Consider the following 25,532-nt stretch of genomic DNA (forward strand, 5'->3'; position numbering starts at 1 on the left):
ATCCCAGCTACTCAGGAGGCTGAGGTAGGAGAATCGCTTGAACCCGGGGGGCGGAGGTTGCAGTGAGCTGAGATTGCACCACTGCACTCCAGCCTGGGCAACAATAGCGAAACTACATCTCAAAAGAGAAAAAAAAGAAAACTCGCTAGGCATGGTGGCTCACACCTGTAATCTCAGCACTTCCTGAGTCTGAGGCAGGTGGATCACTCGAGGTGAGCAAGGTGTCAGAGCCCCAGCACCGGGAAGTGGTCGATTGGAGGGTTGGTAAAAAGAATTTGCTCTCATCAGGCTGGGCATGGTGGCGCACATCTGTAATCCCAGCACTTGGAGAGGCCAAGGTGGGTGGATCACTTGAGGTCAGCAGTTCAAGACCAGCCTGGCCAACGATGGCCAGGTGAAATGTAGTGATGGTGTAACCCCATCACTACTAAAAATACAAAAATTAGCTGGGCATGGTGGTATGCACCTGTAATCCCACCTACTCGGGTGTCTGAGGCATGAGAATTGCTTGAACCCAGAAGGTGGAGGTTGCAGTGAGCCAAGATTGCACCACTGCACTTCAGCCTGGGGCAGAGAGAGAGACTCTCTGTCTCTCAAAAAATAAATAAAATAAAAATAAGAAAACTGATGTTCTGAGAGATTAAGTTAATTTCCCAAGGGCAGACAGCTAGAAAAGCCCAAGATAGAATGGGATCTCCTGTCTCCTGAGCTTCTTTCTATCCATTCGAGGTCATATCTAGATAAGAACATGAGGGTTTTTTAAATTATTATTTTTTAGAGACAGGTTCTCGCTCTGTCACCCAGGCTGGAGTGCAGTGGCACAATTTTATCTCACTGCAGTCATGAATTCCTGGGCTCAAGCAATCCTCCCACCTCGGCCTCCCAAGTAGCTGAAACTGCAGGCATGCGCTACCATGCCTAGCTAACTTTTTACATTTTTGTAGACGTGGGGTCTCCTCTGCTGCTCAGGCTGGTCTCAAACTCCTGGCCTGCAGCAATCCTCCTGCCTCAGCCTCCCAAAGTGCTGGGATTCCAATCGTGAGCCACTGCACCTGGCCAACATGAGAGTTCTTGAGGGTTTGGAACAATCCTCTGAATTCAACTCTGACATCTGTCCTGGGTCATTGAAGCTTTTCTTTTTTTGAGACAGAGTCTTGCTCTGTCACCCAGGCTGGAGAGCAGTGGCATGATCTCGGCTCACTGCAAGCTCTGCCTCCTGGGTTCACGCCATTCTCCTGCCTCAGCCTCCCCAGCAGCTGGGACTACAAGAGCTCGCCACCACACCGGCTAATTTTTTTTTGTTGTTGTTTGTATTTTTAGTAGAGACAGGGTTTCACCTTGTTAGCCAGGATGTTCTCAATCTCCTGACCTCGTGATCTGCCCACCTCGGCCTCCCAAAGTGCTGGGATTACAGGCGTGAGCCACCGCGCCCGGCTCATTGAAGCTTTTGGGCAACAACATCTCTTCCTTGATGGTTTTCTTTTTGTTTTTTTTTGTTGTTTGTTTTGTTTTTTTGTTTTGTTTTGTTTTGTTTGAGACAGTTTCATTCTTGTCCAGGCTGGAGTGCAACGGCGTGATCTCAGCTCACTGCAACCTCCATCTCCCAAGTTCAAGCAATTCTCCTGCCTCAGCCTCGCGAGTAGCTGGGATTACAGGTGCCTGCCTATAATTTTTGTATTTTTACTAGATACGGGGTTTTACCATGTTGGCCAGGCTGGTCTTGAACTCCTGACCTTAGTGATCCACCTGCCTTGGTCTCTCAAAGTGCTGGGATTACAGGCGTGAGCCACCGGGCCCGGCCAGTGTTTTTTTATGGGATGGTTTTTCCTGGGTTCTGAATCTCATGGGGATGTCTGCCCAATACAAGGAGACCCCCACACAAAGAGAACCCACATCATGGACAAGTGCAGACAGATAAAAATTCAGGACCCTGGAGCGAGAGATGCCGGCTCTTTCATTATGTGGGGTTTAGTTGCAATTTCTCCTTAATTAACTCACTTAAGTCTTCATTAAATGTTGCCTCCAGCTCATCCGTAAGTTGAGACGGAGCCGCTCACATTTCTTGTTCATGAAAAAATCAGCATCCTATAGCATTTTATTTCTTTTCTGCTATAGCATTTCACACGTGCCTAAGCAGTTTGGGGCTCTCTCTCTCTATATATATATGTGTGTGTGTGTGTGTGTGTGTGTGTGTGTGTGTGTGTATTTGTTGTTGTTGTTGTTCCTGCTCAAAAACTGAAACATTGATTTAGTGACCACAGAGTTGGCCAGAGAGCAAAAGCAGCAAGAACAGGTTTTGGGTGAAAACTGCTGGACAACTTCTTGGCAAGAAGTCCTCAAATGTGGTAGCCTGGAGGTGGCTCACTAAAACTGATACCAAATGTGGGTGCCACAGGCGGTGGTGGTTATAGTTGTTGCTGGTTTTTAGCAGGATGGGAGGGAGGTGTGCTTTAAGAATCCCAGTTCTGGCCGAGCGCGGTGGCTCACACCTGTAATCCCAGCACTTTGGGAGGCCGAGGTGGGCGGATCACCTGAGGTCAGGAGTTCGAGACCAGCCTGACCAACAGGGTAAAACCCCGTCTCTACTGAAAATACAAGATTAGCTGGGCTTGGTGCCGCGTGCCTGTAATCCCAGCTACTCGGGAGGCTGAGGCAGGAGAATGGCTTGAACCCAGGAGGCGGAGGTTGTGGTGAGCTGAGATCGCACCATTGCACTCCAGCCTGGGCAACAAGAACGAAACTCTGTCTTAAAAAAAAAAAAGAATCCCAGTTCTTGGGGAGGAAGTTGGAACAGAACCAGCTGGGTCATGTGATAGACACTTCCACTGTGTTTTCCAAAAGAAATTTACATTCAGGAAGGAAAACATGTTGAAGAGTGGAAGGAGAGCCAAGAGAGTTGCTCAGTACTTGGGTAATGCATTTCTTATTCAGAGGAAAGTGAGTTTAGCAGGGAAGGAGGGTTCCAGTTCCTCCCTCACCAGTGCTTGGCATGGGTCAGCCCTCCTCATTTTGGACATTTTCATTAATGTGTATTGGCATCTCATTGTGGTTTTATTTATTTATTTATTTATAATTTGTTGTTTTTGTTAGAGACAGGGTCTCGCTATGTTGCCCAGGCTGGTCTCAAACCCCTGGGCTCAAGTGATCCTCCCGCCTTGGCCTCCCAAAGCATTGAAATTGCAAGCATCAGCCACCATACTCGGCCTGTTTTTTTAATTAAAAAAAAATTTTTAGAGACAGGGTCTTGCTATGTTGCCCAGGCTAGAGTACAGTGGCTATTCACAGGCAGGAACATTGCACACTACAGCCTCAAACTCCTGAGCTCAAGTGATCCTCCTGCCTCAGCCTCCTGAGTGGGTGGAACTACAGGCGTGTGCCACTGGGCCCTCACGGTGGCTTTAATCTGCATTCTCTAATGATGAATAATGTTAAGCATCTTTTCATGTGGTCGTTTGCCATCCATATTGAAAGTTCATTTTAAAGATAGGATCCATACACCAGCATGTTTGTATTGTGAAAGAAGATAAAGTCTCAGGACCCCAGACTCACTATGCCAAAGAGAAAGTCAAGCTTGGAAACTGAGTCATGCAATACTGCCTTCCCTTTTGTTCCCAAATGGAGAGCAATATTTTCTTTCTTTCTTTCTTTCTTTTTTTTTTGTTGTTGTTTTTGAGACGGAGTCATGCTCTGTCGCCCAGGCTGGAGTGCAGTGGCACAATCTCAGCTCACTGCAAGCTCTGCCTCCCGGGTTCATGCCATTCTCCTGCCTCAGCCCCCCGAGTAGCTGGGACTGCAGGCACCCGCCACCACGCCCGGCTAATTTTTTGTATTTTTAGTAGAGATGGGGTTTCACCATGTTAGCCAGGATGGTCTCGATCTCCTGACCTCATGATCCACCCACCTCAGCCTCCCAAAGTGCTGGGATTATAGGTGTGAGCCACTGCACCTGGCCACAGAGAGCTATATTTTCATAACCCCATGTTCTAGCCTCATGCATAAGCCAGGTACCCACCATGATAGAAAGTTGCATATCTCCCCAGATGGCTCCCTCACAAGTTGCTCACAAAGTGAGCCCCTAATTCTTTCAGGATACATCTCCCTCTATAACCTAGCCCTAAAAGCAAGTTGTGTTAAATCTCACCCTGACAATGTCGATTACCAGCTTATTTTCACGTGGATAGGACAAGGACAAGACCATAAATCATCCTTCCACCTACCCTGAGATAAATGCAGCATGGCCCCTTTCCCCTACTACCTCTTTGCACATGTTTACTTTATCTTATGTAAAATGTAGATTTACCGAGCTCAAGATGAATGCATCATGTACTCTTTACTCTTTTTCACACGTTAATCTTATGTAAAATGTAGATTCACTGGGTTTGAGATGAATGCATCACAGACTCTTTACTCCTTCCTTTCAAGTTTATTTTGTGTAAAATGTAGATTTACTGAGCTCAAGATGAATGCATCATGGACTCCTCTTTTCCCATGTTTATCCTATGTAAAATGTAGATTTACCGAGCTCAAGATGAATGCATCATGGACTCTACTCCTTTTCACATGTTAATCTTATGTAAAATGTAGATTCACTGGGTTTGAGATGAACGCATCATGGACTCTACTCCTTTTCACCTTTACTTTATCTTATGTAAAATATAGATTTTCTGGGCTTCAGATGAATGCACCATGGACTCCTCTACTCTTCACATATTTATCCTATGTAAAATGTAGATTTACCGAGCCCAAGATGAATGCATCATGGACTCCTCTACTCTTCACGTTTATCTTATGTAAAATGTAGATTTACTGAGCTCAAGATGAATGCATCATTGACTTTTTACTCCTTTTTTCACGTTTACTTTACCTTATGTAAAATGTAGATTTCCTGAGCTGGAGACGAATGCCTCATTGACATGTAAAATGTAGATTTATTGATCGCTAATCAGAGCCTTGAGAGAATGGGACCACTTGCCTCTCTGCCTACCCTCCCTTCCTTTATCCCTCCTGCTTGCTCTTTCCCCTTTAAATAGTGAAGTTCCCAAACCCTCTTTGGAAACTCACAGGTCACAGATGCTACTGTGGCTGATGTTCCTCCCGGGCGTGTCCTCAAACTGCTGCATCAACCTCAGTCAATGGGGACTCATGCCTCAGTCCCTTTTTCGGTTAATATTATGTTAATGGGAAAGATCTATTAGGGAGAGAGAAACTGATGGCACAGGAGAGGGAAGGGGGAGTATGTGGAGTGATGTGCTTGAGAGGGTGGCAGGAATGGAATCCAGTTTAGATGGTGGAGAGGCTGGCTTTAGATAGGATGTGGATGGTTCATTTTTTTTTTTTTTTTCTCGAGACGGGGTCTCGCACTGTCACCCAGGCTGGAGTGCAATGGCATGATCTCAGCTCACTGCAACCTCTTGGGTTCAAGCGATTCTCCTGCATCAGCCTTCCGAGTAGCTGGGATTACAGGTGCTCACCACCACACCCAGCTAATTTTTTGTATTTTTAGTAGAGGCGGGGTTTCACCATGTTGGCCAGGCTGGTCTCAAACTCCTGACCTCATGATCCGCCTGCCTCGGCCTCCCAAAGTGCTGGAATTACAGGCGTGAGCCACCGCACCCAGCCTGGTGGTTCATTTTATAGCTAAGGCAGGAAGGCAGAGTGAGTGGATGCAGAGGCTGGGAGAAGGCCGATGTCTAGGGAACCTGGGGACACTCTCCTCCAGTCATTACTATTTTCTCAGTTAAGGAGAAGGCAAGGTCATCTGCTGAGGATGAAGACATGTTGGGGTTTGAGAAGGAGATCAGGAATGCAAGAATGACCTGGAGAACAAGGGGGAAAAGAGGGGGCCAGGTGCTGTGGCTCATGCCTGAAATCCAGGCACTTTGGGAGGCCGAGGCAGGAGGGTCGCTTGAGCCCATGAGTTAGAGACAAGCCTGGGCAACATGATGAGATCCCGTCTCTACAAAAAATAAAGCATTAGCCAGGCATGGTGGTGCGTGCCTGTGGTCCCAGCTGCTGGCAGGGATGCTAGGGTGGAGGGATCATTTGAGCCCAGGAGGTTGAGGCTTCAGTGAGCTGTGATCGCACCACTGCACTCCAGCCTGGGTGACAGGGGGAGAACTTGTCTCAAAAAAAAAAAAAAAAAAAAAGGAAAAATGAACTAGGGAAATAGGCTGGGCATGGTGGCTCATGCCTGACCAACATGGAGAAACCCCGTCTCTACTAAAAATACAAAATTAGCTGGGCGTGGTAGCGCATACCTGTAATCCCAGCTACTTGAGAGGCTGAGGTAGGAGAATCACTTGAACCTGGGAGGTGTAGGTTGCAGTGAGCCGACATCGTGCCATTGCATTCTGGCCTGGGCAACAAGAGCGAAACTCCCTCTCAAAAAAAAAAAAAGAAAAAAAAAAAGAACTAGGGAAATAGAGTCTGATTTCCTGGCAGGAATTTTGACTGGCATGAGACATTTGACTTAAAAGACCTGCAGAAGACAGCGGGCAGCGGCTGTAGTTTGATACCATTGGATATGACCTGGGATTCCCATTAACCAAATTTGGTGTCATCATGACCCAGTCACCCGATCTAGTCACCCTGAGCCCCTCTGCAACTGCTTCAGGTGTTTCCTGGCCAGTGTCAGGGCCGACGAGTAGTGTGATTTGCAAATGCCTGCATTATTCATGTTTTTGATCTATTCTAATGAGAACTTTGCCCAAAAGGCTAAATTATTAAGCGCCTGGGTGTGGTCTTTGAGGATGCCGTCTAGAAAACCGGGACATGCTGAATTTTCTTGCTGGTTTTGCTTCTTAAAAAGGTTGAGCTTTTACTAACGATTCATAATTGCTCCCCAAATGAGAGATGGTGATGCTAAGAGGCATCAAAACCCTAGAACGTGGAGGAGAAAAGAGAACCCCAACTCATTAGACAGAGGGCAGCAAACCCCTTCTGAACTGGAAGCCACTGCTTTGTAGAACACCGTGAAGGTCATTTGTGGTGGCCATACCATTCCCATAGCTTGTCAGCCAAGGTGTTTTTTTATTAGGCTGGTGCAAAAGTTATAATTGCAAAATTATATTATAGTTGCAATAATGCAAAAACCACAATAACTTTTGCACCAACCTAATTAATAAACATGAATCACCTCTAGTGATGGGAGAACACTAAATTCAGGAAATAAAACATGCTCAGCTGCGACCTAGAAGTCCCAGAGAACTGTTCTGGGCTTGGGCAACACATACCCTGTGCATTTAGAGACAGTGAGTTTAACTATGTGTTTAATACATAGGTAACAACAATACTGAAATCTTTTGTTCTTTTATTCATTTCTGGAAAAGAAAATGCATATACACATCTAGATGTAGGTCAAATATGCCACACTCTTGATAATAATAGAGTTGTCTTCATTTGGATAAAGATTTTAATCATTTCAGTCCCATAATTTCAGGGCAGTTTAAAGGCTATTCGTGAATAGCATAGGTATTTGTACAAAAGTCCAGTATTTTTCTGCCAGGTGCAGTGGCTCGTGCCTGCAATCCTAGTGTTTGGGGAGGCTGTAGAAGGAGGATTATTTGAGGCTAGGAGCTGAACACCAGCCTGGGCAACATAGCAAGACCCCCATCTCTACAAAAAAAAATTTAATTAGCTGGGTGTGGTGGTGTGTGCCTGTAGTCCCAGGTACTTGAGAGGGTGAGGTGAGAAGGAGCCTTGAGCCCAGGAGTTCAAGGTGACAGTGAGCTATGATTGTGCCACTGCACTCCAGCCTGGGCAACAGAGTGAGATGAAGGACAGAAGGAAGGAGGGGGGGAGGGAGGGAGGAAGGAAGGAAGGAGGAAGAAAGGGAGGGAGGAAGGAAGGAAGGGAAGAAGGAAGGGAGGGAGGGAAGAAGGAAGGGAGGGAGGGAAGAAGGAAGGGAGGGAGGGAAGAAGGAAGGGAGGGAGGGAAGAAGGAAGGGAGGGAGGGAAGAAGGAAGGGAGGGAGGGAGGGAAGAAAAGGAAGGAGAGAAGGAAGGAAGGAAGAGAGGGAGGGAGGGAAGGAAGGAAGGTGAATTTCCTACCTCCTTGATAGGATGGGAGGGATTGGAGTGTAAATTAGGTTGACTTATTATATTAAAAAACCAAATGTGGTGTTTGTTCCTCTCACACGTGACCTGTGTACTGAGAATTTAAACTCACTCAACTCCCAGTAATAACTGCTAAAACCATTTGGGTGAATTTCTCTGTAGCCTTTTACTGATACATGGTGGATTTGTATTGTGTCAATTTAGCAAAATGGGGACTGCATTTCCTAAAATTCCCCTCCCTGCCTAGTTCCAGTTTATTGTGAGCAAGAAGACATATCTGTAGAGGGTGGAGGTTGGCACTGGTTACCATGTAACCCGCTCCCACAATTGTGTAAGGTCCAGTCCCTATAACCGCCATCCTGTGTCTATAAATATATATTTTCCAATTTACAAAATACATTTAGCATAGTACTTGTTTCACTTTACAATATGTGGTGGATATTTTTCCATATCATTAAATACACTTGTAGACTATCCTTTTATTTTTTATGACCCATCAATTAACAAATCCCCACACATTGGACATTGAGGTGATTTCCAATTGCGAAGAGAAACAAAATCTTTGTGTCCATCCACAATTGTTTGTTTGTTCGTTTTTCTTGCAGTTCTTTAAAAAAATTTCTCCTCTGCCTTCTGGCCTGTATTGTTTCTGATCAGAAGTCTGATGTCACTGGGCACAGTGGTGTGCACCTGTAATCCCAGCTACTCAGGGCTCAAGAGTTCAAGACAAGCCTGGGCAACATAGCAAGACCCCATCTCAAAAAAAATAGGAGAGAAGTCTGATTTCAATCTTATCTTTGTTCCTCTGAACATATTGTGTCTCTTTTTTCTGGCTGCCTTTATGAACTTCATCTTCTCTTTATCACTGGTTTTAAACAATTTTATAATAACACGCCCTTTATATGTGTTGGCTCTTCCTCCTTCTCCTCCTTTTTCCTCCTCTTATTTTTTCTGGAGGTTTATTGAGCTTCTTGAGCCTACTTTTATCCAATGTGGAAAATTTTCTGCCATTATTTCTTCAAATATTTTTCTGTTCCCTCCTCTTTCTCCTTTGCTCTGAGACTCCAATTACATGTATATTAGGCCACTTGAAGTTGTCCAATAGCTCACTGATGTCTGGTTTTATTTCTTCCAGAATTGTTTCTCTCTGTGTTTCAGCTTGTATCTTTTCTATTGCGATGTGGGGGTGTTTGGGAGGGGCTTGGTTCTGTTTTAGGGGGTTTTTATTAAGACAGAGTCTTGCTATGTTGCCCAGGCTGGAGTGCAGTGGCACAATCTTGGCTCACTGCAGCCTTGACCTCCTGGGCCCAGATGATCCTCCCTGGTAGCTGGGACCACCACACCTGGCTACTTTTAAAAATTTTTTTGTAGAGATGGGGTTCCACTATGTTGTCCAGGCTGGTCTCAAACTCCTGAGCTCAAGTGATCCACCCGCCTCAGCCTCCCCAAGTCCTGGGATTACAGGAGTGAGCCACTGCACCCAGCCTCTTTTCCATTGCTATGTTTTCAAACTCATTACTCTTTTTTTCCTCAGCGTCTAATTTGCTAATCCCATCCAGTGTATTTTTCATCTCTCGCTTCACCTTGTTTTGTTATTGTTGTGGTTTTGTTTTGTTTTTTTGGAGACAGGGCCTACTCAGGCTGGAATGTAGTGGCAAGATCACAGCTCACTACAACCTCAACCACCTGGGCTCAAGCAATCCTCCTCCCTCAACCTCTTGAGTAGCTGGAGTCACAGGCATGCACCACCACACCCAGGCGAACTTTTTAATTTTTGTAGAGATGGGGTCTCACTATGTTGCTCAGGCTGGTCTTGAACTCCTGGCCTCAAATGGTCTCCCACCTCGGCCTCCCAAAGTGCTGGGATTACAGGTGTGAGCCACCACGCCCGGCCACTCCCATCTTTATTTCAGCCTTTTCTTCCCCCAACTATGCTCTAGTAAGCTCATGAAGACACAGCCAGCCAAAGGTCTATTCGTTAATGAACTAAAGGGCTTTTGCCATCAATTTCACTGAGTAATTTAGAGCAAGTGTCTTAGAGTGAGGGGGAAAAAAGACATAGCCAATAGTCTCTCAGATAATTTTAAGGAATTGTCCTCTCCTGCAGCATTTGGATAAGAAATGATGTAGCTTCTGTCTTCCTTTGAGGGTCAGAAGGCACTGGGAATGTGAAGTCTGACACCCATAAGGGTTCTGGGCTACCCAGACAGTTAGACCAATACTCATGCCAAGAGCTACTGAGTCCAGGCCGGGCACAGTGGCTGACTTCTATAATCCCAGCACTTTGGGAGGCCAAGTCAGGTGGATCACCTGAGGTCAGGAGTTCGAAACCAGCCTGGCTAGCACGGTGAAACCCTGTCTCTACTAAAAATACAAAAATTAGCCAGGCATAGTGGTGTGCACCTGTAATCCCAGCAACTTGGGAGGCTGAGACTGGAGAATTGCTTGTACCCGGGAGGCAGAGGTTGCAGTGAGACGAGATCACGCCATTGTATTGCAGCCTGGGCAACAGAGTGAGACTCTGTCTCAAAAACAAACAAACAAAACAAAACAAAAACAACTGAGTCCAAAGTTCTAAATAGCTGGGCTGACTTCATACCATTGGCATTCTGAATACGGTACTGACAGAAAGCTGCAGGAAGAAAAGAGAAAAGAAAGGAACTCAGGAAGCATGAATGTTCCCCACGAGGGAACAGGCCCTCCTAGACCCACCTGTGAACCTACCCCTTCCCCAAAGCCATTGGCAGCTGGAGTCTTAAAATACTTCCTGCAGCTCTGGCTGGGCATGGTGGCTCATGGCTGTAATCCCAGCACTTTGGGAAGCCGAGGCAGGTGGATCACTTGAGGTCAGGAGTTCGAAACCAGCCTGACCAACATGGTGAAACCCTGTCTCTACTGAAAATACAAAAATTACCTGGGCATGGTGATGTGCACCTGTAGTCCCAGCTACTCAGGAGGGGGAGACAGAAGAATCACTTGAACCCGGGAGGTGGAGGTTGCAGCGAGCCGAGATGGCACCACTGCACTCCAGCCTGGGCAACATAGATTCCATCTAAGAAAGAAAGAAACTTTAAAAATTTAAAAATATATTTCCTGCAGCACTGTATCCTCCCCTATGATGTCATTCCCACCTGCACCCTTCTCCAGTCCCCTCCCACCTGCATTACCCCAGAACAGCTTCTTCCGCACTACCCAGCAGCAACTCACCGCCCCACCCATCATCCGCATGTGCTCGCCCTGGCGGCCTCATCCTAACCTCTCGGAAGCACTCAACTTGCCGGGTCCATCCTTCCTTCTCGACGCATTCGTACCCTCGCTCCCGCCCCTGACATTGGCTGACCTGGAACCAGAGCACAGAGGCCCACGCGCCACGTGTGTCAATTGCAAGTGAGACTGACAAGCGGATAAGTACAGCACGTTTGCGCCATCCTCCAGCCTTGACGAGAGTATTCTCATAGCAACAAAACCATAGCTGTGACATCTTTGCTTTGTTTTCTTTGTTATTATATATTTTGGGCAGAGGAGTAGGCTGACATTTGCAGAATCCTTTTTTATTTTATTTTATTTTATTTTATATTTTATTTTTGGAGACAGGGTCTCGCTCTGTCACCCAGGCTGGGGTGCAGTGGCATGATCACGGCTCACTGCAGCCTTGATCTCCCGGGCTCAAGCCATCCATCGTCCCACCTCAGGCTCCTGAATAGCTGGGACCACAGGCTCGTACCACCCCGCCTGGCTAATTTTTAAATTTTTTGTAGAGACAGAGTCCCACTATGTTGCCCAAGCTGGTCTCGAACCCCTGGGCTCAAGCGAGCCTCCCTGCCTCAGCCTCCCAAAGTGCCAGGATTACAGGCATGAGCCACTGCCCTCAGCCTTTGCAGAATTCTTTATGCATTCTCATAGCAGCCTGTCCATTGTCTGGGGCCAGAACAAGCCCTTATTAATAATAATTTCTTCTCACTGGGGTTCTGTGCTCTGTGTCTTACAAAATAAGTCATTAGTCCAGGCCGTGTAGGAAAAGCAGGGAACCAGAGATTTCAGCACGCATCTGAGGGCTGGTACATTCTGGCCATCTAATCTCTGAAATTTAGTTTATCTTCATCTGTAAAATGGAGGCATCAATACCTGCCTTAAAGTTCTGAGCAGTGAGGTATCCTGTGGAAAATGTTTGCTGCTTTGCTGGGTACAGAAGTGCTTGATATATCAGCACAGAGGCTTAACACATGTTAACGTAAGTAGGCAGTCTTAGCCAGTGTTTAATCTGGGGACCCCATGGCCCACTCAAATTGACATATAAAATTAACTATCACAACTACCACATGAAATTCTTGTCAATATCACGCTAATTGGTGAGTATCTTTTTTTTTTTAAAGACCGAATTTCGCTCTTGTTGCCCAGGCTGGAGTGCAATGGCACAATCTCAGCTCACCGCAAACTCCACCTTCTGGGTTTGAGCGATTCTCCCACCTCAGCCTCCTCTCCAGTAGCTGGGATAACAGGCATGGTGATCCACAAATTAAAATGCCCAGAAAGCCGGGCGCAGTGGCTCACACCTGTAATCCCAGCAGTTTGGGAGGCCAAAGCGGGAGGATGGCTTGAGCCCAGGCATTTGAGACCAGCCTGGGCAACATAGTGAGACCCCCCCATCTCTACAAAAAATAAAATAAATTAGCTGGGTGTGGTGGCGTGTGCCTATAGTCACAGCTACTTGGGAGGCTGAGGTAGGAGGATCACTTGAGCCCAGGAGGCAGAGGCTGCAGTGAGCCATGATTGAACCACTGCACTCAAGCCTGGGTGACAGAGTGAGACCTTGTCTCAAAAAAAAAAAAATTAAAGAGATAGGGGTCTCACTCTGTTGCCTAGGCTGGCCTTAAACTCCTGGCTTCAGGCAAACCTCCCAAAGTGCTGAGATTATAGGCTTGAGCCACTGCACCCTGCCTGACCTGGGATATCTCTCCCTTTTTCGTCATGGGGATAATAATATTTCACAGAGTTGTTGCCATGGTTAAATGACACGACATCATATTGGTGAACTGGGCAATGTTGTACAAACCTCTTGTGAGCAGGGCAGGCTTCAAGGGTGTGAGACCTATAGTCTTCAGGGTCCTGCACTTAGAAAGCCTGCACACTTGATTTAATCCGCTGAGGCCCCCATATCGAAATTCTTTGAACAAGAGGACTTGCATTTCCTTTTTTCTTTCTTTCTTTTTCTTTTTTTTTTTTTTTTTTAGGGATGGGGTCTTACTATGTTGCCCAGCTGGAGTGCAGTGGCTATTCACAGGCAAAATCCCACTACTGATCAGCACAGGAGTTTTGACTTGCTCCGTTTCCAACCTGGGCTGGTTCACCCCTCCTTAGGCAACCTGATGGTCCCCTGCACCCAGGTGGTCACCATATTGATGTCAAACTTAGTGGAGACACCCAATCGGCAGAGCGCACTGCAGCCCAGAGCTCCCAGGCTCAAGCAATCCTCCTGCCTCAGCCTCCCGAGTAGCCGGAACTACAGACACTAGCCACTGCGCCCAGCAGGACTTGCATTTTCACTGTGTACTGGAGCCCACAGATTACGGGGCCAGCGGTAATTAGGGGACTTGTGCCATTTCCACACCCATCGTAGGTCACAAGGGATGCATTTTGCCCTGCCCCATGGGTAATCAAAACTGTAAACCCAGGAGAGGTCAGCTCTTGTAGATGGGGGCTGTGTGCTCCTGGGGATCCCCCATTCTTGTTATTCATTCATTCCATTGGGAAACACACAAGCTGTCCTTTTCACGCAGCCCTAAGACACTTTATGGTCTTTGTAAACAGCAGTCACTTCCTCTTACGAAGGAGCTTGTCCCAAACCCCCATGTGTAAACTTATTTAACCAATTATTGCTCAGTCCCTGAGTGCGAAAGGAAATCCACTCTTAGAGAAGTATCTCATTTATAAATAAACACTCCGGTAACTCTGGATCCCACCCCATCCCCCACGTCACCACATGGAGACAGTTGGATGCAGAAACTCAGATTCAGAGAGCCAGTTCATTCAATGCACAAATGTGTTCATTGAATAGTTACACTGTGACAAGGAATGTGCCAATGAAAGACCGAAGATAAAAATGGACGATGGGGCTGGGCGCGGTGGCTCACACCTGTAATACCAGCACTTTGGGAGGCCAAGAAGGGAGGATGGCTTGAGCCCAGGAGGTCAAGGCTGCAGTGAATCACAATCACATCATTGCACTCCAGCCTGCATGACAGAGCCAGACCCTGAATCTACAAAACTTAAATTAAAAAATTAAGCCCCGGCGCAGTGGCTCATACCTGTAATTCCAGTATTTTGGGAGGCTGAGGCGGGTGAACCACTTGAGGTCAGGAGTTCAAGACCAGCTTGGCCAACATGGTAAAACCCTGTCTCTACTAAAACTACAAAAAATTTGCAGGACGTGGTGGCGCACACCTGTAATCCCAGCTACTTGGGAGGATGAAGCAGTAGAATCGCTTGAATCTGGGAGGTAGAGGTCGCAGTGAGCCTAGATCTTGCCATTGCACTCCAGACTGGGCAACAAGAGCAAAACTCTGTCTCAAAAAAAATTTTTTTTAATTTAATTTAATTTAAAAATTAGCCTGGGGTGGTGGCACATGCCTGTAGTCCCAGCTACTCAGGAGATTGAGGCAGGAGGACCGCTCAAGCCCAGGAGCTTGGATAATTATTTAGTTATTTTCATTTTTTGTAGAGATGGGGTCTTGCTACGTGACCCAGGCTGGTCTCAAACTTCTGGGCTCAAGCAATGCTCCTGCCTCGGCCTCCCAGAATGTTGGGATTACAGGCATGAGCCACCCAGTCCAGCCATGCTTGGGTTTTTTCAAAACCCACCTGGCTAGGTTGGAGGTGACCCCGAGTGGAGAAAGGTTAAGAGGCCACCATAGTTGTTTCCATTCCCAAAAGAGATGCTGGTGGCTTGGGCTGGGGTAGTGACGGTAGTCCGTGAAGAGAAGATGAAGTTGAGAGATGTTTAGGAAGTGATGTCTGTTGAGAGAACATGGAAGTGGGTCCACGGTGCTCTTAACTAGCCCATCATACATGATGGAAGGAGGGTCTCCCATACATTCAAGAGTTTTGTCCCCACAGTGGCAGCCAGGCTGGGCGCAGCGGCTCACACCTGTAATCACAGCACTTTGGGAGGCTGAGGGGGGCGGATTACTTGAGGTCAGGAGTTGGAGGCCAGCCTGGCCAACACAGTGGAACCCGGTCTCTACTAAAAATAATAAAAAAAAATTAGCTGGGCATGGTGGCGGGCACTTGTAATCCCAGCTACTCGGGAGGCTGAGGCAGAAGAATCTCTTGAACCTGGGAGGTGGAGGTTGCAGTGAGCCGAGATCGCACCACTACATTCCAGCCTGGGTGACAGAGCGAGACTTTGTCTCAAAAAAAAAAAACGATCTACTTCCACATCTTCCTCCTATTCTTTCCTGGGAGCAATTAGGAGTTGATGGCCAAAATAATGAAGACGACTGATTCAACGTTTAAAAATTGGTAATATATACATATACATGATATACATAAGCATTACATTACATAAATATGTAAATATAAACAACATATCATTATGCATATGCAACATATGTCAGATGCATAACATGATATGCAACATAAAATACATAATATGAAATTTACCATCTTAATCATTTTCTTTTTTTTTTCTTGGAGAGACAGGGTCTCACTCTGTTAACCAGGCTGGAGTGCAGTGGTGTGATCACAGCTCACTGCAGCCTCAAACTCCTGGGCTTAAGTGATCCTCCCACCTCAGCCTCCCAAGTAGCTGGAACCATAGGTGCACGCAACCATGTCTGGCTAATTTTTAAAATTTTTTGTAGAGAGGGGTAGTTCTTTGTAACCCAGGCTGGTCTCAAACTCCTGGCTTCAAGCAATTCTCCCGCCTCAGCCTTCCAAAGCACTGGGATTGCAGACGTGCGCCACCGCACCTGACCCATCTTAACCCTTTTGAAGTTCAGTGGCATTAAATACATTCACATTGTGCAACCATCACCACCATCCATCTCCAGAACTTTCTCATCTTCCCAATCTGAAACTCTGTCCCCATTAAACTCTCACTCCCATTAACCCTCCCCCCAGCCCTGCTAACCACCATTCTGTCTGTCTCTGTCAATTTGAATATTCTAGGTACCTCATATTAGTGGAATTATACAATATCTCTGTGTGATACAATATACACAATATACAATATACACACACAAATATACAATATCTCTGTGTGAATATATATATATATATACATATATATATATATTTTTTGAGACGGAGTCTCGCTCTGTCACCCAGGCTGGAATGTAGTGGCACAATCTCGGCTCACTGCAACCTCCACGTCCTGGGTTCAAGCGATTCTCCTGCCCCAGCCTCCCAAGTAGCTGGGATTACAGACACCCACCACCATGCCCGGATAATTTTTTTGTATTTTTAGTAGAGACAGCATTTCACCGTGTTGGCCAGACTGGTCTCGAACTCCTGACCTAAGGTGATCTGCCCACCTCAGCCTCCCAAAGTGCTGGGATTACAGGCGTAAGCCACAGCGCCCGGCCTGAATCAATATTTGATGCTCAGATTGCACATAATGGAATTCAAGTTATCATCTTAAGCGCCTCATTGATTCAGAAAACATGTTCACTGAATGTGTTATCTTACTCGGGAGTAAGTTGGGGAACAGGGCAGTTGTGGCAGCTCAATGGATACAGAGTTTCCGTTTTTCCAGCTGAATAAATTATAGAGGTCTCTCGTTCAATAATGCGCCAAGAGTTAACACTATTGTACTATACATACACTTAAAAATGGTTAAGATTGGCCAGGCAGGGTGGCTCACGCCTGTAATCCCAGCACTTTGCGAGGCCGAGGTGGGCGGATCATGAGGTCAGGAGATCGAGACCATCCTGGCTAACACGGTGAAACCCTGTCTGTACTAAAAAATACAAAAAATTAGCCAGGCATGGTGGCAGGTGCCTGGAGTCCCAGCTACTCAGGAGGCTGAGGCAAGAGAATGGTGTGAACCCAGGTGGTGGAGCTTGCAGTGAGCCAAGATGGTGTCACTGATCTCCAGCCTGGGCGACAGAATTGAGACTCCATCTCAAAAAACAACAACAAAAAAAAACAAAAAAACAAACCAAAAAAATGGTTAAGATTATATATTTTATGGAATGTGGTTTTACCACAATAATTAAAAAGAAACACAGTGCTGACCATATAAAGGCTCAATAAATGTTTGCTGAAAATTAAAAAAAAAAAAAAAAAAAAAAAAAGGCTGGGCGTGGTGGTTCACTCCTGTAATCCCAGCACTTTGGGAGGCTGAGGTGGGAGAATTACTTGAGCCCAGGAGTTTGAGACCAGCCTAGGCAACATGGCAAAACCCTGTCTCTCCAAAAACTATGTATATTTAAAAAATTAGCCAGGCATGGTGGTGTGTGCCTGTAGTACCAGCTACTCGGGAGACTGAAGTGGGAGGATCACTTGAGCCTGGGAGGTCAAGGCTACAGTGAGCTGAGATGGTGCCACTGCACTCCAGCCGGGGCAACAGAGCAAGACCCTGTCACAACAGAAACAAAACCTTGAGTTGTCTAGTCCTGGCCTCAGCCTCAGAATATTTGTTTCTGAACATGTTAGTTTTGGGGGTTGGGAATGCTGGTTTGATTTCCTCCTTTTTGCCCTTTGAGTGTGTACAATTTACAGTATAGCTGGCAAATGTCAAAGTCAAGAGTTTTGTAGGCAAATCACGTCACTTAGCCCTGTCTCCTGTGCCGGACGAGTCCTGTGTGTGCACTTGGTGACAATGGCTTTGAGTCTGTCAACTCCAGATTGAGGTCAGCCTTACACACCCATAGTTCCCAAAGCTGAAAACAGGCCTGCCTCCAGCGGTACCTGCTAACATCTGGGGAGCCTTTTCAGCTTACAGAGCACCCTGTATGTGTTTTTCTTAGTTCAGGCCACCATCTCCACCTTACCAGGCATCTAGAACCTTCTCCACACTTTGCCAACAGGGTTCGTTTGCAGAATTGAAACCTTAGTTAAGGTTTGTTGAGGTTTTTTTTTTTTTTTTTTTTTTTTTTTTTTAACAATTGGCTATTCCCACCCACATTCCCTTGAGATATAAATAGAAAAAAAAAAGAGGTTTCATGAGTAAGACAAGACATTTGAGCTACATCCACTTGATCCTTGAAAAGGAAATCTAAGAGGTTGTAACTATCACTTTTTCTAGCCTATATAAGGTAGGTCAGTAAGGTAGCAAAAGCACATCTGTTGTTTTGCTCCTTCAACTCTTTTTCCTGATTCTTCCTGGGGGGAAACCTAAAACGGTGAGTAACTGGTGGACCCATCAGACCCCAGACTCTTCTTCACTGCATGCATTCACATTAGGCTCAGGTGCTTAGACTCCTCTTTTGCCGTGGCTCTGACACCTGGAAGGATTTTCATCTCTGGGAGATGGGCTTTTCATCCATCTGCTTCCCACCTTTCAGGACAGGTAGCATGCCTTCTTCCACAGAATGTCTGCAAGCAGCCCAAACTGTATCCTTTCCCACATGGAATTTGCAACATTGCATCTCTCGAGCTGCTGTAGGAAAATGCCAGTGCATTTCTAACATGGTTTATGGCTGCCTATGCAAATGACTGATTATGTCAGTATAATTTTTGTAAGAAAACAATTGAATCCTTCTTTGGGTCATTTTTTTTTCATTTTTGGCATATATTCAAAAGAAGGCTCTGAGACAAAAAGGGCTGGGGTCTTTTCAGTATCTGGTTTTAATTTGGATATTCTGTCCCGTCACTTAATACAAAACCATGCTTATCACATTTTAAAAATTCTAGAGAGGCCTGGCTCAGTGGCTTGCGTCTGTCATCCCAGCACTTTGTGAGGCCAAGGCAGGCAGCTCACCTGAGGTCAGGAGCTCGAGACCAGCCTGGCCAACATGGCAAAACCCCGTCTCTATTAAAAACACAAAAATTAGCCAGGTGTGGTAGTGTGCACCTGTAATCCCAGCTACTCGGAAGGCTGAGGCAGGAGAATCACTTGAGCCCAGGAGGTGGGGATTGCGGTGAGCCAAGATCACGCCATTGCACTCCAGCCTGGGCAACAGAGTGAGACTCCATCTTAATTAAAAAAAAAAAAATCTAGACACACATACAGTTTCAGTGGGCCTGGGAAGATGTGTTTCCCCTGGATGTGTGCATTCCTGTTTGTGGCTTATCGCCTCTTGTTTATTCTGTGTGAGTAGGTAGAAAATGAGCATCACGGACGTGCTCAGTGCTGACGACATTGCAGCAGCGCTCCAGGAATGCCGAGGTAGAGGGGACGTGGGGCGGGGATGGGATTTCCTCACAGCTTTGCACCTCCAGCGAGGCAACACAAAATCAAAATGTAGGACAGGCGGCCAGACGCAGTGGCTCACACCTGTAATCCCAGCACTTTGGGAGGCCGAGGCGGGTGGATCACGAGGTCAGGAGTTCGAGACCAGCCTGGCCAAGATGGTGAAACCCCATCTCTACTAAAAATACAAAAAAATTAGTCGGGCATGGTGGTGGGCGCCTGTAATCCCAGCTACTCGGGAGGCTGAGGCAGAGAATTGCTTGAACCTGGGAGGCAGAGGTTGCAGTGAGCTGAGATCACACCACTGCACTCCAGCCTGGGCAACAGAGCAAGACTCTGTCTACAAAAAAAAAAAAAAAAAAAATGTAGACCAGGCATGGTGGATCACATCTGTAATCCCAACACTTTTTGGAGGCCAAGGTGAGAGGCCTGTTTGAGCCCAGGAGTTTGAGACCAGCCTGGGCAACATAGCAAGACTCCATCTCTACAACACAACAATAAAAATAAAAAATAGCGGGGCATGGTGGCATGTGCCTGTGGTCCTAGCTACTCGGGAGACTGAGGTAGGAGGATCACTCAAGCCCAGGAGGTTGAGGCTGTGGTGTGAGCTATGATTGCTACACTGCACTCCAGCCTGGATGACACAGTGAGACTCTGTCTCTAAATAAATTAATACATAAATAAATAAATAAGAGCTTGGCTGGAAAATTCATGGAATCAGAGAAGAAAACTACTATTTATTAGATAACTAAAATTATAGAGATCTGGGATCTGAGCACATGATTACACTTCTGTAAGACAAAAGAAACCTACTAAACATGAAAGCAAGAAATCACTGAAGGGCCAGGTGTGGTGCTCACGCCTGTAATCCCGGCATTTTGGGAGGCCGAGGCCGGTGCATCACTTGAGGTCAGGAGTTCAAGACCAACCTGGCCAGCATGGCAAAACCCTGTCTCTATTAAAAATACAAAAATGAGCTGGGCATGGGGGTGCATGCCTGTAATACCAGCTACTCGGGAGGCTGAGGCAGGATAATCAGTTGAACCCGGGAGGCAGAGGTTGCAGTGAGCCAAGATCACACACTGCACTCCAGCCTGGCGACAGAGTGAGACTCTGTCTCAAAAAAAAGAAAAAGAAAGAAATCGCCAAAGGCCATTTAGCCTGTTGAAATCCAGTGATTGCATGTCCCCCTACCAATTAGACCAGGGATGTTGGGGGCTCGGCTACACAGCCTGTAAAGTGGGCCAGGGGGAGGGGGAGGGAAAAGGAAAATGGACAAAACCAAGTGGAGGAGGGAAGACCGGGGCAGAGGGGACATGGGATGCCATCACAGAGCCATCAAGTCTTGGCTGTCCCAAAATCTCGGACCAGTTGAGCATCCCCTCAGCTCAGGGATATTGTTGAAGTGTTTTTAATCATCTGTGTTTTCAGTACCTTGGCCCCAACATAGAATGTGATCCAATGAGTGTCAGAATAACCCATTCTCTGTTCTTCAGACCCAGACACTTTTGAACCCCAAAAATTCTTCCAGACGTCAGGCCTCTCCAAGATGTCAGCCAGTCAGGTGAAGGATGTTTTCCGGTTCATAGACAATGACCAGAGCGGGTACCTGGATGAAGAAGAGCTTAAGTAAGCTTTGTCCTGAGTCTGTCTGGTACCTGGCACTGCTGGGTGGGCCTGGGGTGCAGTGCGGGCCAGGTTGCTCAGTATTTCTTCAATGGCCAGCTTTGGTGTTGGTCATTCGGCCAAGCATCATTAAAACAAAGGACATGAGTCAGTTGACACATCTACCCATGCAAAGCCCTCAACGTGGGCAGTGAAGACTGCAGGTGCAAAAATTTTTTTTTTTTGAGACCGGGTCTCACTCTGTCACCCAGGCTGGAGTGCAGTGAGGTGATCTCAGCTCCCTGCAGCCTCCGCCTTCCAAGTTCAAGTGATTCTCATGCCTCAGTCTCCCAAGTTGCTGGGATTACAGGTGCATGCCACCACATCCAGCTAATTTTCATATTTTGAGTAGAGATGGGGTTTCACCATGTTGCCCAGGCTGGTCTCAAACTCCTGGCTTCAAGTGATCCTCCTGCCTTGGCCTCCAAAAGTGCTGGGATTACAGGTGTGAGCCACCGCGCCCAGCTGCAAAGATTCTTTTGTGTAAGGGATTTCCTTTGGCAAATGGACTTTAAAAAATAAAAACTTGGCTAAGCGTGGTGGCTCACGCCTGTAATTCCAGCTACTCAGAAGACTGAAGCACAAGAATTGCTTGAAATCAGGAGGCAGAGGTTGCAGTGCGCCCAGATTGTGCAGCTGCATTCCAGCCTGGGTGAGAGAGAGAGACTCTGTCTCAAATAAATAAATAAATAAATAAAAATTGAAAACACTAAAAACTTAAAAATGGGCCAGGCACTGTGGCTCACACCTACAATCCCAGCTCTTTGGGAGGCTGAAGTGGGTGGATTGCTTGAGCGAGCCCAGGAGTTCAAGACCAGTCTGGGCAACATGACAAAACCTTGTCTCTACAAAAAAAAAAAATGCAAATGTTAGTGGGGCATGTTGGGGTGCACCTGTAGTCCCAGCTACTGGGGAGGTTGAGGCAGGAGGATTGATTGAGCCCAGGAAGTTGAGGCTGCAGTGAGCCATGTTGGTATCACTGCATTCCAGCCTGGGTGACAGAGCAAGACCCTGTCTCAAAAATAAACAAATAAACAAAACCTTAAAAATGAAGTTCCCACCATTGGTTTCTACAGCTTAAGGAAACCTCTGCTTGCTAAGACCTTGGCTAATTATTGCAGGTGCTGGAAACAGATGATTTGCTTAAAGGAAAAACAAAAGTATAAACACAGAGATGCATGATCTTTCAGAAAATCCCTATGGATCTTTATTATCCTGTAGGTTTTTCCTCCAGAAGTTTGAGAGTGGTGCCAGAGAACTGACCGAGTCAGAAACCAAGTCCCTGATGGCTGCGGCGGATAATGATGGAGATGGAAAAATTGGAGCAGAGGGTATGTCCACACGTGTACGTAGCATAAAACACTCTAGCTCAGGGAGCATCCGTAAGGGCTTAGGCTGTGAGATCAAACCAATGTGACTTAAAATCTCCCTTTCTTAAACTTACCGAGCCTCAGTCTTCTCATCTGTAAAATGGGACTAAAGTAAGGATGCAAATGATGTGTGCAAAAACCCTGGCATAATGCTCGGTAGGTACTATAGAAGCTGGTCACACTGGTCATTGTCTATGAGCTGCAAAATATCCTTCACCTGACTAGGGGACTAGCTAGCCACCTAGCCAATTATTTGCAAGATACTGTAATGCACCTGCATATAGCACAAGGAATTTCCACCAGTGGGGTTTGAACCCCTCAGAATAAGGGAAAGATTTACATCCTCAGACCAGGGTCCATTGGCATGCGTAGGAAGGCCTCTTTGTCTTCAAGGGTTTAGACAAATATATTTTATTGGACATTAGCCTGCCAAGGGGATAATATTAAACAGAGAACAAATAAGCCAGCCTCATTTATTGAGTCTTCCGTAGGCAGAATCCTAGGTTTGAGCTTTAGAATACACTAGCACAGCTGAAGGACTACTTTCACTTGATTTTGTCATGTTGCTAGCGTGCTTTTTAGCTACTTTGTGCCTGCCAACTCAGCAGAACGTGTGGTGGTCCTTCTGGTGGTGCTAATTTGAAATTTAAAACTGCTACATTAGATGCTTATTAAAAAAAAAAAAAACACCTGTTCAAAGTTATACCACTATCGCTTACTACATGGGAGTTAATGCAGATAGATAGCTCATAAAAACAGACTAGGTAAGGGGGGATTGCCTTATTTAAACATAACCACTGGCTGGGCGTGGTGGCTCAGGCCTATAATCCCAGCACTTTCGGAGGCCAAGGTGGGCAGATCCCCTGGAGTCAGGAGTTCAAGACTAGACTGACCAACATGGTGAAACCCCATCTCTATTGAAAATATAAAAAATTAGCTGGGCATGGTGGTGGGCACCTGTAATCCCAGCTACTCGGGAAGCTGAGGCAGGAGAATCGCTTGACCCTGGGAGGCAGAGGTTGCAGTGAGCCAAGATGGCACCATTGCACTCCAGCCTGGGCAACAAGAGTGAAACTGTATCTCAAAAGAAAAAAAGAAGATAAACATAACCACGAAAGATTTCCAAATAAATAAAGCTTACCAATAAATATAAAGCAAGTCCCCAGTTTTTTATATCAATCTGTAACATCCATACCTTGTTATTATTACTATTATCCTTCTTTTAGTAACAGAAACTTTTGGAGTTTGGTTCAATGGAGGAAAGTCAGTTCAAAGTCCCACCCTATCAAATATATCCTAAAAATGCAATACCCAGCTACGGAATAGAGAAAGAAAACCTCCCCTTCCTGTCTGAAATTGACCAGACAAAAAGTTAAATGTTCACAGATGGTCACAGGTAATTACACTGAATTCATGCATTGTCAGGGAGAAATGATGGGCTTGACAAGTTCTAATTCAAAGTTCTAATTCCTCTATTGCAAAGCTGAAGATGTTTGTTAAATAAGATTATTCAGAGAAATGGAACCCTGTGGACTCCCTCGAGATATAGTCATTGATACCCGGGTTTTTCTTTCTTTCTTTTTCTTTTTTTGAGATGGAGTCTGGCTCTCTCGCCCAGGCTGGAGTGCAATGGCGTGATTTCGGCTCACTGCAACCTCCGCCTCCCAGGTTTAAGTGATTCTCCTGCCTCAGCCTCCCAAGTAGCTGGGACTACAGGTGCACACCACCACGCCCAGCTAAGTTTTGTAGTTTTGGTACAGACAGGGGTTTCACCATTTTGGCCAGGATGGTTTCGATCTCATGACCTCATGATCCACCCGCCTCGGCCTCCCAAAGTGCTGGGATTACAGGTGTGAACCACTGTGCCTGGCAGATTTTTCTTTCTTTTGTGCCCTCCAAGGGGGCCATGCCCATCATCTGACAATTTTCTTCACTTCCTTCCTGCTTTGGGATTCTCATTGGCCACGGCATGTCTGTAAAGAACCAAGCCACCTCCACTGACCCTGTTCTCACCTCTTCTGTTCTAGAATTCCAGGAAATGGTGCATTCTTAAAAGCCCGAGTCTCTGGAGAAAAGAGAAAGGGATAATCACCTGGAAGGATTCCAAAGCCCTGGGAATGGGGAACCCCACATCCTACCCCTATCTAATTTGTAAATTTTCCCTGAAAACCTTCTGCAGTTTGCTCATTGTTTTAGCGAGGTCACGAGAGAGTCACTCATGACTTTCTTGGTGGTGGGAATATGCCCTGACAACTTCTGTAAGCCCCCCTTCCCCCAACACGCAATGCCTCTAAAAATCACCCAATAAAGACAGGCTTCTCATCATCTGCTCATGTGTGGGCGTGTTTTTTCCTCAGCACGACACTCAAGCAAGCTGGGACCAAGGGCTTTTTGTAGGATTTCTGGTCCCATCAAGCTTGGAGCGGGCCACACTGGTGTTATGCTCGAGCCAACAAGGAAATCAGGTTTTGGAGGGTGTTTTTGGTTGTTTCTTTAAAGTCACAAATAAATGCCATTGTCAAGCTAGGATTTTCTCAGCAAATCTTCTGACACTGAAATTAATAGGAAGGGATTTTAGCCAGCATAAAATCACTCTTTTTTTTTTTTTTTTTTTTTTTGAGACAGAGTCTCACTCTGTCACCCAGGCTGGAGTGCAGTGGCTCAGTCTTGGCTCACTGCAACCTCTGCCTTCCGAGTTCAAGCTATTGTCCCACCTCAGCCTCCCAAGTAGCTGGGATTACAGGTGCACACCACCACGCCCAGCTAATTTTGTATTTTTAGTAGAGATGGGGTTTCACCATGTTGGCCAGGCTGGTCTCAAACCCCTGACCTCAAGTGATCCGCCCACCTTGGCCTCCCAAAGTGCTGGGATTACAGGCGTGAGCCACTGCGCCCAACCAATCACTCTTACCGGTGTGTTTTCTGCCATGTGTTAGAAAGCCACTTTGCATTTAATTAAAAGCAAAAGGTACAAGACAAAACAGAATATGTGTCTGTAGCGGTCTGTAAAGCTCAGGAGAGACCTGCGATTCCAGGTTAGTACAAACGGACCCATTTCCTCTTTATTATTTATTTATTTTGAGACAAGCTC

General features: G+C 46.3%; 1 protein-coding gene across 6 annotated transcripts in view; it reads left to right on the plus strand.

Moving 5' to 3' along the window:
- Positions 1-24,766, plus strand: part of OCM (oncomodulin) — a 66,016-nt gene extending 41,250 nt beyond the window's left edge. For 2 of the 6 annotated variants that reach the window (XM_063725622.1, XM_063725623.1), the window contains 4 exons: positions 19,315-19,382; positions 20,903-21,035; positions 22,293-22,402; positions 23,668-24,455. In XM_063725622.1, coding sequence (XP_063581692.1) covers positions 19,322-19,382; positions 20,903-21,035; positions 22,293-22,402; positions 23,668-23,741 — 378 coding nt within the window. In that variant the 5' untranslated portion in view covers positions 19,315-19,321 and the 3' untranslated portion in view covers positions 23,742-24,455. The other 4 variants (XM_063725620.1, XM_063725621.1, XM_002817673.4 and 1 more) reach the window with 3 other exon arrangements.
- The last annotated feature ends 766 nt before the right edge of the window (positions 24,767-25,532 follow it).

Source organism: Pongo abelii, chromosome 6 (assembly GCF_028885655.2).
Source record: "Pongo abelii isolate AG06213 chromosome 6, NHGRI_mPonAbe1-v2.0_pri, whole genome shotgun sequence".
NCBI lineage: Eukaryota > Metazoa > Chordata > Mammalia > Primates > Hominidae > Pongo > Pongo abelii.